Genomic DNA, 11742 nt, shown 5'->3' with positions numbered 1-11742 from the left:
AAAAAAAGAGTTCTATTTAGAATATTTTCTCGACTAGACTTTTACTTTAAAATAAAAACAATAGAATAATTATTTGTACGTAAATTTTTACAATTTTAATACTTATTAAGCAAAACATCGTAATTTATATATTGGAAAGTATTTAGTGTTTTTTGCATTTATAAATTACAAATTTTATTTTTAAACATTACCGCGTTTGAAACTAGAACTCGCATTTAAATTCAAATTTTGATTAAAAATTGTTAATAAATTACATGAAAATAAAAATTTTTGAGAATTCTTTGTTTAAAATTTATTGCCGACATTTTTTTATAAATAAAAAAAATTAATTTTATATTTACATTTTATTTAAATAATTATTAAATTAAAAATTAAGACGATACTGTTAAATTCACGGGGGAAAAATTAAAATTCCATTATACGTGTTTAAGTAAAAAAGAAGTTTTTTGAAAATTTGTTTGTAATTAAAATTTTACAAGTAATAAAAGATTATTATTATTTTTAAAAGAATATATGTATATTTATTATGTATAACATTTTTAACATATACTATATATACATATAAATAAACTTTTATCTAGTTTTTTTTTTTTAAAGATATTAATTTCCATATGTAGATAAAAATTAAAAACAAAAACATTTTGATTTATTCTAAATACATGTAAATTATATGATAGGATATAAAGTTAAATGACTTTAAATAAATTAGTGTTTATCGATTAAATTTCGGTTGCATAGCAGCTTTGTCGATTCTAGAAACTAACGTTTCTTTTTTTTTCGTACAACGTTGAATTACATCAGATACAAATTAACGAGGTATAAAATACACATATTGACGTTGAAAAATACAAGAATACTTTTTTTTTAAACTAATAAATTAAAAATACATTTTATAGGTTTCCTTTTATCTTTTTTTTAAAAAAAAAAATGCCGGCTCCAGGAAAGATGAAAAAAAAGAATAATGGAAAAACAAATGGCAAAAACGGTAAAACAGCAAATGGAGGAAAGAATAAACCCTCAAAGAAAACATCTCGAGGAGGTAAACGAAGTGGAGGAAAAGCTAGATTTACAATGGACATTTTTAATGAGGAAGTGATGGAAAATGCATATTACACGTGTCACAATATTATGGATGTTTTACGATGTCGTGGATTTCCATGGCCAGATGCGCAAAAGAAAAAGAAAAAAGGAAAGAAACGATAAAATTCTGAAACCTACAATGGTAATAATATAAACGAAAATACAAATATTTAAATTAAAAAACACATTATTATTATTATATCAGAAATTTGGCAGTTAGTCTAGTAGAATAAAAGTTCTTTTTAAAATTTTGAAATTGTTTTTAAAAAAATATATCTATATTCTGACAAGTACGATAAATATCTTCTTAGTAACATATCTTAAAGTGTTTTTATTATATATTTGTCAATTAACTCTCATAGTTAATTTTTTTTTTTTAAATACTGTTCAATTTTTTGTTTATAGAACCTCAAGCTATTATCACATATATACCTTTAAAGGAAAATTTGTTAGAACATTTAAACAAAAATATATTTATATATTCTAACTTCTTATCTTAAATTTTTAAAAATATTAAATCTTCGATTATGTTAAGTAAAATTTGCATTATTTTGTTAATTTCTTTGACGAGAACGACAAAATTCAGTTACACTGAATTCTTCATGGGAGACCATAAATTGTCCATTATAAACGCAATGAACGGTCACAGTATCCGAATACTTGAGATTAGGCAGTAACTAAAAATAGAATTATTTTTTTTTATTATTTGTTTTCAATAATATTGATAAGTTTTTTTGTTTCAATTCATCAAAATCTTACCTTTGGCGTAAGTAAAAAATACTGAGAACTATTACTTTTTCCAGTAATATTGACAATTAATTCAAAAATTCGCCTTTCGTTAATAGCATCCATACCCTAAAAAATAAGAAAATATTAACTCTTTATTAATAAATATAACTTGGTTGAAAAATATAATTATTTTGTTTGTAAAATTTTTTTTGATTTTTTGCATATAGCAATTAGAGAAAATAAATTACAAATAAAAATAACAAAAAGTAGATAAGTATTTTAATTTAAACCTTTTTTTTGTGAAATAATAATTATTTTTTTTTTAAAGTGAAAAAAAAATTTACTACTTAAAAAAAAGTAAAAAAATTTTTCTTATTTTAACAAGTCGAAAAAATTTTTGAATTTAGAAAAAAAATTTATTGTCTTTTTAATTCACAATTATTGCCTGCGAATTTTATATAATTTCATAAAAATAACAAAATTAATTAGCTTTTCAATACAAATTAAAAAAAAACTGCATTAAGATATATTTACCACAGTAAAACTATAAACTAATAATAATTTAATAATTAAAAATTAATTAATTACCTGATTTATTTCATCGACACAACGAAAAGGAACTGTTGATAACTCCTGCAATGAAATCATATAAACTGCTGTAGTTACGGCTCTTTCACCACCACTCTGATGAGTTCTAGTCAATTCTTGCAATTGATCAACATCTCGAAATTTCACTCTAATCTTTAATCCATATTTATCAAAGTCCATCTGAAATTTTAAATCAATTTGCAAAAATATTTCATTTCAAATAAATATTTTCATACAATATTTTCAAACAAACGAAAATAAAAACTTACAATATTTTCTTCATGAGTAAGAGAAATTTCTCCAGCACATTTCATCTCAGAAAAATATCTACTAAAATTATCATTTATCCTATCAACAAGTTGCTCCAAAATTGGAAGCCATTGATTTCGAAGATTTTCAGTTTCTGTCGTTAATGTTTGCAATTCTTTTGTTTTATTTTCCACATATTTTTTTAATTCCTCCACTTCTTTTGTTATTCTTTCAAATTCTTTTAAAATCTGTAAAAACAAAAAATTGAATATTAAGAAATTATTCATAACAATTATTATTACTATATTATTTTATTATTATTATTTATAACAAAAATTGTTTTACTAATGTTTAGTTATTGTTTTGTAACATAAAACATACATTTTCACTGTCATCATTTTTTCCCATACAAAATACTTTTGCTTGAGCGGTTCTTAATTCTTCATCAATTTCTTCAATTGAATTTGGTAATTTTTCAAAAACAGTGTTAAATTTTTGAAAACGTTTATCTTGTGGATTAATTTTATTTGTACTCTCTAATGCTTGTTTGTAAAGATTTTCAACTTCATTTTTCAATGGTCTCAATTCTTCTTCAAGATTTTTAAATATTCTTTCAGCATTGTCACATTTATCGCGTAATTCTTGTGAATCATTTTGATATTGTCTCAATTTTTGTTGCTCTATTTTCAATTCAAGTTTACTTTGACCATTTACTTTTTCAAATACAAAACAATCTTCCAATATGGTATTCAATTTTTCATAAAGAGAAATTTGAGTTTTAATCATATCTTGAATTTCAGATTTGTACATTGCTTGAATTTCCTCAATACTTATTCTATTCTCCTGTAATTTTCTTATATTTTCCCCAGCCATTCGAATTTTTGATCTTAACGTTTCAATTTGTCCAATTTTTTGTTGATAATTCGTTCTAATATTACGATATTCAATCAATTGTCCATTCGCATGACTAATTTGAGTTTCAAATTCACGAATCTCTTCCGCAACTTCCTCTTTGTCTTGTTTCAATTGATTTATTCTTGAAAGAAAAAAGTAAATTTATATTTAAAAAAAAAAAAATTAATTATTTTCTTTGTATTAAAGTTTTTTCACAAACCTATTATGAATTCCATTAAGTTTTGCAGTATCCATAGTTATTGAAAGCATTCCATTTCCCGATACTGTATTTTGACGTACTGACTTTTCACCGCTATACTTTGATCTATTCACGGAAAAATTATTGGATTCTAAAAAGAAAAATGAAAAAGATTAAATGCTAAATAATAAATGTTAAATATTATTGTTTCGATAATAAAATAAGACTAACTGCTAAAAAAGTAGCTCAAAGAATCCGGAATGCGATCAACATTTTCTTCAACAATATCCGATCCAACGGGAATATTAGCGAGGTGAAAGTTTTGAACGATATATTTCATAATTGTCTGCGGTGCTTCGACAAGTGAAATTAAATAATGTTCAAAACCAAAATGACCAATTTCTTCAATTGGAATATTTGGATTCATTCGAACATTTCTATTAGGATCTGAATGAACAACATTGACAACTAATTTTTGTTGACCTCTCAATGAATTCACTAATAAATTCATATCCTCAGAATTTTCACAAACAAATGCAATCATATCATTGTAGCTTATTGTACTTTCTAAATATTTCGAATATTTTGGATCTTTAACATTAATATTAAGAAACATTGGCTCATGTACAGGAGCAGAAAATATGTGTTTATTTTCCCTTAACCAAAGAACACCTTTATATGCATCTGGATTTCTTTGTCGAAGCAATTCAAGTCGTTGAGCATCAACTGCTCGTGCCATTTGTAATTCTCTGTCAAGATCTAAAATGAATTACATATTGTAAAAAAAGTAATTGAATTTTAATTTCAAAATTTTTTTTTTAAATTTATTTATTTTACTAACTTCGAAGGTCACGATTAAACTGATCGTCTTTGTATTTTAAAGTAGTCATATTCTTGCTCAAACTATCGATAATTTTTCTCTGTTTATCAACTAGATGTAAAGCCTGAACTTGTTGCTCCGCTAAAGCCTCCTCTGAAAGAATTATTATTCATATTAAAAAATAATTTTTTTTTTTTTTAAATACACTGAGAAAAATCATCTATTCAGGCCTCGGTTCGACTTTAAAGCGCAAAAAAAGTCCCAAAGTTGATTTTTTATTTTCATTAAATTTAATTAGTTAATAAATAACTAATGTTATTAAATATTAAATACATTTTATTAATTCCTTAATAAAAATAATTCTACAGGAATATTATCAAGAAAATTTATTTTGAGTATTTCAGAATAGAAGACGTACATTTTTTATATTTTAATTTTGTTAGACAAATTTCTAAAAAAAAAAAAAAAATTCTGACAATTCAATTTTAGAATTTTTATTTGAAACTTTTTTAAATAATTAAATTTTTAAAGAACTATTAAAATTATTAAAAATAATTAAACTTTGGAAGAGTTATAGTTGAAATTTTTATAAATAATTAAATTTCAAAAGATTTTGTTAAATTTCAGACAATAATAAAATTAAATTGTACATAATTGAAAATAATTTATCAAATAATTTTAGATAACATTTTTTAAAAGTAATGGAATTTTCAATGATTTACAATTCAGATTTTTGAAATTAATTGAATTTCAAGTGATTTTAAATTAAAAGTTTTTGGTGATTTCTGTTGATGAAAAATTTATTAGAAATTACATCAAAAATTGAATTTCAAAAGTTTTTAATTGAAAAATGCGTTCAGATAATTGAATTTTCGAAGACCATTATATAAATCATTAAAAATAATTAAATTTCGGAAGAGTTATAATTGAAATTATTAAATTTCAAAAAGTTTTAGATTTTATTTGATTTTTTTTTTAAATTGTAAACAATTGTTGAATTTCATAAAATTTTTAATTGAAAAATAATGTAAGATAATTGAATTTGTGAAGAATTTCATTAAAATTATTAAAAATAATTAATTTAGAGAAAAGTTTTAGTTGAAAAAATTTGTTAAATAATTGAAATAAAGAAGATCTGCAATGTATACTAAAAAAGACGAATTTTGTTAAAAAATTTTGTAAAAAAAATTGTAAAAAAGTCGAAAACGTAGCATTTTCGAAAAAAAGTTAGAAAAAGTCGTATATATAATCTGATATAATCCGAGGCCTTGTCTATTAAACATAAAACTAATTTCCTTTTAAATCAAGTCCTTTAATGTTAAGAGATTAAAAGAATTAGTTTTATCGCAAAAGAAATTTTTTAAATTTAAAAATATTACTAGTTTATTGATAAAACAAAAAAAAAGTTTAAAGAATAAGAGATTTCTTTTTTCAAATTAAATCCTTAGATTCCAAAATGATTGACATTTTATTTGATTTTTAGAGAATTTTGAGTTTTATAAAAAATTAATTAACTAATTATTAATAATAACAATTAATAATTTTAATTATTTTATTTAATTTTATTTAAAATTAATAAATAGTGATAAATTTAGAAAAGAGGTCTGGAAATGTCTGAAAGAATGGCTAAAAGAATGGATAAAAGATATTTGTAAATATAAATAATTAGATTTAAGTTTAATTTATATTTACCTGAACCAAATTCTTGAAGTATAGAACGTAAATCATTGTCGAGTTTACTTTTCTGTTGTTGAAGACCACTAATCGTTTGATCGCAAGCTTGTTCTTGTTCAATTTTTCGATCACGAGTATCTTCGATATCTTTTATATTATCTTCGCAAGATTGAATTTCTTCATTAGCTCTATTTACTTTTGCCATTCTTGCAGAGAATTGACTAGTCTATGAACAATAAAAAATTTATTAGAAAAATAATCATATCTATTAAAATTTTTTGAAATAAAATTCAAGATTCTTTCATGGTTTAGAAGAAAAATTTTTTTTTCAAAATTTTCTAAATGAATTTTAATAAAAATATAATAAATTAAAAATTGAGAAAATGTCTTTTCCTACTATATTTCGATGTTCTCATTAAAGTAGAGACCACGCTACCTTTTTTTAAAAATAGGTAAAAAGGTAAATTATTTATTGAAAATAGGTGGCAAAAAGATGATATAACTCCACTTGTATAGATTTACTTTCTGATAAATAGTGTATTCGTTTTTTTTCAATAATAAACGATAATAATAATAATAGTTTAAAATTGAATTTAAAATTATAATTATAATTATATTAAAATTGAAATTTCGTTAATTTTAAGTTTCAATTAATTGAATTTGGATGTAATAGAAATTTGAATTAATTAATTTGTTTTTACCAACAAAAAGAATTTTTTTTTTTTAAATTTATATTGAATTGAAATCATTAAAAAATATCAATTTGATTTTATAAAGCTTACTAAAATAAGATATTAAAATGAAAATACCTTGTCTCTCACTGAATTTTGTATCACATTAATGCGGGCTTTGATTTTGTCTATTTTTCCATTCATCGGCTTTAATTGTTCATCTAGTTCCTTCATTTGCACTGCAGCAGCGTCTCTTTGTTTCTTTGACTGAAATGTATTTTTATAATTTATTATCATTATTATTTTATAACTTAATTATTCATGTTATAAAATTTGTAAAATATGTGAATTTTCATTTTAAAAAAACCAATTAACATCTAACAATTTTAACAATAAAAAAAAAATTAACATCCACAATATATTTTAGAATGAAACTAAAATTAGATAATTACGTCTTGAAATTGTTGTCTCAATTGATCATACAACATCCACATTTTCTTTTGGTTTAAACTTGTAATTTTATTTTTTATAGTTTTCTTTTCCTTAATACTTCCAACAATATCTTTAAGACCGTCATATCTTTGTATTTTATTTTCCAATGACCGACTTTTATTAGCGACTTCAACTTCTATTTCTTTGAGTTGTTTTCGATACTCTATCAATTGTTCATGACGTTCCAGCAAAAGTGGATCTCCAACAGAACGTTCTGTTTCCAATAATAATGTTTTAGAATCCATTTCTGAAAAACTTTGCACCTTATCCTGTGGAAGGAACTGACAAAGATTGTCAACCTAAAAAGAAAAACGAGAAAAAAAAAAATTGCATTTCTTTTTTTCATTGTACCAATCAGTGTCAGGACTGCAATAATTTAAATCAATCAGTTTTTAATATTACATTTTTTTTTTTAAATTTATATTTAATATATTTTTACATTCAATTTTGTATAAAGTTTAAAAATTAATTTTATCCATATTTATTCTGTTAAAATAAAAAAATTATTAATGTATGCCTTCATAAGTATATAATTAAAAAATATATATGAGTGATTCTCTGCGTAGCGCACAACTTGCTTTTTTTCATGTTGTGAAAGAAAAATCACAAATAATATTCACATAATATTTCGATTCCAATGTAAAAAGGTAATTTCTGTGACTACAAAAAAAAACTAAAAGTTATTTTTGTATTTAACATTATAATTTTTCGTGAAAAGTGGTTTTTAAGGCTGAAAACGTCAAAATTTCACCTGTCCCCACAGGATGTTTAAACAAAAAAGTTAATATTTTTAGCAATGTGCACTAATAAATACAATTTCTATTGCTATTTTAGTATTGTATATTGTAGTGGAATTGAATAAAAAAAACGTTTGATCAAAAAAATAATTATTTTCTTTTTTTTTTGCTATTTATACTTGACTGCACTTTTGTGTGTTATTCTGCGTTTTATTATTAAACATTGAATTATTTAAATAAAAGACAAATGTTAATATAGTTCTACTTCAGTAACAGTAAAAGTTATATTCCTTAAATTGATCCATGAAGGAAGTAATCAATTTTCTAATTGATTTATCCTTTTTTTACACATTTCAAGATTCAAATTTGTACAGGGCATCACAAAATCGTCTCCACCGGCATCCACCGACCCTTCAATATTATTTAAAAAAATAGAATATAATTAAATAATAAAGGTTAAATAAAGTGTAGTTATATTATTTTAGTCTATATATATGTGAAACATATGAAACCAATTAAAAATAAATGATAATTTTCTCAAAAAAAAAAAAAAAAAAAAATTATTAACATCAGTTCCACCGGTTCGACCGACCCCAGCGTCTCCACCCGCCACAGAATTTCGACCGTCACTAGTGCAAGTTTAATACACAATGAAACAAACGAAATTCAAAATATTTATTATAAACAATCATAGCTCCGGTAAGTTTACTATAACTTACCAAATAAATTTCTATAAATTACCGTATAAATTTCCATAAATTACCAAAATAAAATTTTTATTTGTCGTTTGCGCTATATATGTATATTTTTGTAAATTACCACGAAATTTTTCATAAATTACCGACATTAAAATCTTTAATTGCGATTTATGCTTTACATATTTTTATGAATTATAGCCAAAATTTCTATAAATTACCATATAAATTTCCATAAATTACCGCATAAATTTCCATAAATTACTGAAATAAAATTATTAATTGTCGTTCGCGCTATATATGTTTTTGTAAATTACCGCGAAAATTTCCGTAAATTACCAAAATATTAATTTTTAATTGTGATTTATGCTTTACATATTTTTATGAATTTTAGACAAAATTTCTATAAATTACCGCATAAATTTGCATAAATTACCTCGAAAATTTCCGTAAATTACCTCGAAAATTTCCGTAAATTACCGAAATCAATATTTTTAATTGTCGTTCGCGCTACCTATAGGTATATATTTTTGTGAATTACCCCAAAAATTCCCATAAACATTTTAAATCAAATTTCAACTATTTTATAGAATTCAACAAGCAAAGAATTTTTTTTTAATTTGTTTAAAAAAATTATACAAAATTTTTCCGGCCCACCATGGATATTTATTTCTTGACACTTTATCATCAAAAATATGTATTGATATTTATCATTTCGATAAAAAAATATTTTTAAAGTTTCAGACACCAAATCGTGCGCTACGCGGAGAATCACACATATGCCAAAAACTATCCTAATTTGCATAGAAAAATTTATTTATTTTTTTTAAATCGTTGATCATAAACGTTGTGAACTTCATCGACGTCATTTTTACTTAAAAACTGTTATTTTTTTATTATTAGAAATTTTTTTCACATGTTATTTTTCTATTAAAAATATAAATATTTCGTGATACTTGTAATATTAAATTTATCGTTTAAATATTTATTAAGAAATAAATTAATTAAAAATAAACTTTTGAAAAATGTTACGCAAGTAAAATTAAAATGAAATAAAAAAAAATTGTATTTCAATAAAAAAAGTCAGATTTTTAAATTTATTGTTTAATCCTAATTTTTATCAGCCCTGTTCGCTATTTAATTTAAAAAAGAAAATTATTTTAATATCGAACCTGAATGTTCAGTTGCTTAGTAATTGCTAAAATTTCTTTTATTGGCACTTGTTTTCCATTGATAAACCAAGTTGTTGTATTGTGCGAAGTAAATTTTCGCGTAATAAGAAGTGTTTTGTTTTCAGATTCAAACAATTCAATTTCAATTTTTGCCTCCTGACATCCTGCTTTCACGTAGTCTGCAATTTTTTCAGCTCGACCAATAACTTTTGGTTTTCCAGCTAAACCCAAAACTATGGCACAAACAATTGTCGATTTTCCAGTACCATTGGGACCAATTATCAAATTTAAATTTCTCCCTGGTATGAAAACTGCCTTGTCATATGTGCTTTAATAAAATTAAACAATAAAACACATTATATTTTCATTTTTTTTTTAAATAAAAGTGAAACTTTTAGGAAATGATTATGTAATTTTTTTGATGAAAAATAAATTTGACTTTTTTTCGGTGAAAGATGTGAATTTTTTTTTTTTTTTATTTTTGATTGTAATTTTATTGGGTTAAAATTTTTTTTTTTTAATGCATATTTTCAATTGAAAAGACGTTAAAAATGCTATCGCAGATGATATTGAAAAAAATTTTATTATTTGGATAATTCTATCATCACTTGTTTTTAAATATTATGTACATTTAAATATCACATTTTTATTGGTTAAACGAATGGAAATAGATGTGAATTTTGTAGTAAAGACTGACTATTTTTAAAATATTTAGAAACGTCATAAACGTTAGTTTAAATTGTATAGATTCTATATTTCAAATTGCAGAATCGCATCTTTAATAGTTTAAAAATTATTTAATCTATAAGAATTAGCGAAGTTTAGAATTTTCTCTTTTAAAATTGCTAATAACAAAAGTAATTTGATTTTATCAAATAAGAGAAATATTTATTTAAAAATTTGCTTTGATTGTCAATTGTTTAAAACGGGGGGTTGTTCCGATATGAAAATTTGTTTATTCTAACCTCAAAATGATTTTTTCGAAATGAAGCATAAAACAACAAAAATTTAATAAAACTGAAATTTCATACAAAAATAATTTTAAAAAATGTAAAAAAAACATAGTTTTATGATATACTTACACAAAATTTTCCATATAAACTCGAATAATGAGGCCTTTCTCAACGTTAGAATTTACCTCATCCATTGTTTCCATGGTGAAGCGAGACTATATATTTATAGGAAAATTATAATTATCACACAATTCTGTCACTATAATAAAAACTTATTAGAATGGTTTTATGTCTCAAAAGTTGACAAAAACATTTTTTGAGAAGGAATTAAAAAAACCGTTGTAAATAGGCTAGGTTGCGCCGGTTGCAGAGTTACGCATAATTTACGTCATAACAATTCGAGCTTTAGGGTGCTCGCACAATGAACAAGTCTGTATAGCGCTGTCCTTTTCTTCAGCTTCGTCGTAAATGCCTAACATGCATTTTTAAATATAAACAAAGGGCATTTAAACAAAAGAAAGTTAAAACGGTAGATTAAAAAGTTTGTCTGAAAATGTAGACATTTATTCACAATTTCGATTTATTCATAGGTATTAAGGGCAAGGTGTCTTCCATTGACAAGATAAATTTAAATTTTGTGAAAAACTCTTCAAAAATTACAATTTTATTTTAAAAAATGTTTTTTTAATATACCTTTACATGCTGATCGTTCTGTCCTTATCTAGAGCGTACAATAACGCATGAATTAGAAGAGGACAGAATGATTAGCATGAAAACTGTTAAAATCTT

At 23.1% G+C, this 11742-nt stretch overlaps 2 protein-coding genes across 2 annotated transcripts; one reads left to right on the top strand and one right to left on the bottom strand.

Moving 5' to 3' along the window:
* Window positions 1–509: 509 nt before the first annotated feature.
* Window positions 510–1204, top strand: LOC127284641 (small lysine-rich protein 1). Its single transcript, XM_051310190.1, has one exon. The coding sequence runs from the start codon at window positions 928–930 to the stop codon at window positions 1201–1203; it is 276 nt and encodes a 91-aa protein (XP_051166147.1). The 5' UTR covers window positions 510–927; the 3' UTR covers window position 1204.
* A 333-nt stretch (window positions 1205–1537) lies between these two features.
* LOC127284625 (structural maintenance of chromosomes protein 5) lies at window positions 1538–11351 on the bottom strand. The gene is made up of 13 exons (XM_051310165.1): window positions 11083–11351; window positions 10001–10328; window positions 7357–7695; window positions 7043–7171; window positions 6252–6459; window positions 4581–4712; window positions 3971–4498; window positions 3761–3890; window positions 3028–3682; window positions 2667–2894; window positions 2398–2577; window positions 1840–1935; window positions 1538–1757 (listed from the first exon to the last, which is right to left on the bottom strand). Exons 1-13 carry the CDS (start codon window positions 11154–11156, stop codon window positions 1635–1637), a joined length of 3150 nt encoding a protein of 1049 aa, XP_051166122.1. The 5' UTR covers window positions 11157–11351; the 3' UTR covers window positions 1538–1634.
* Between the last annotated feature and the right edge of the window lie 391 nt (window positions 11352–11742).

This window comes from Leptopilina boulardi, unplaced genomic scaffold (genome assembly GCF_019393585.1).
Source record: "Leptopilina boulardi isolate dan_hultmark-lab unplaced genomic scaffold, ZJU_Lbou_2.1 LbouV2_121, whole genome shotgun sequence".
Classification (NCBI taxonomy): domain Eukaryota; kingdom Metazoa; phylum Arthropoda; class Insecta; order Hymenoptera; family Figitidae; genus Leptopilina; species Leptopilina boulardi.
Note: the sequence above shows the minus strand (reverse complement) of the source record. Positions and strands in the feature narration are given on the sequence as shown.

Coding starts and splice junctions, on each gene's coding strand:
- LOC127284625 (XM_051310165.1), bottom strand. CDS start 11,156: ATGGAAACAATGGATGAGGTAAATTCTAACGTTGAGAAAGGCCTCATT. Junction 10,329..11,082: donor GTTTATATGGAAAATTTTGT/GTAAGTATATCA, acceptor ATTTTATTAAAG/CACATATGACAAGGCAGTTT. Junction 7,172..7,356: donor TGAGACAACAATTTCAAGAC/GTAATTATCTAA, acceptor AATACATTTCAG/TCAAAGAAACAAAGAGACGC.
- LOC127284641 (XM_051310190.1), top strand. CDS start 928: ATGCCGGCTCCAGGAAAGATGAAAAAAAAGAATAATGGAAAAACAAAT.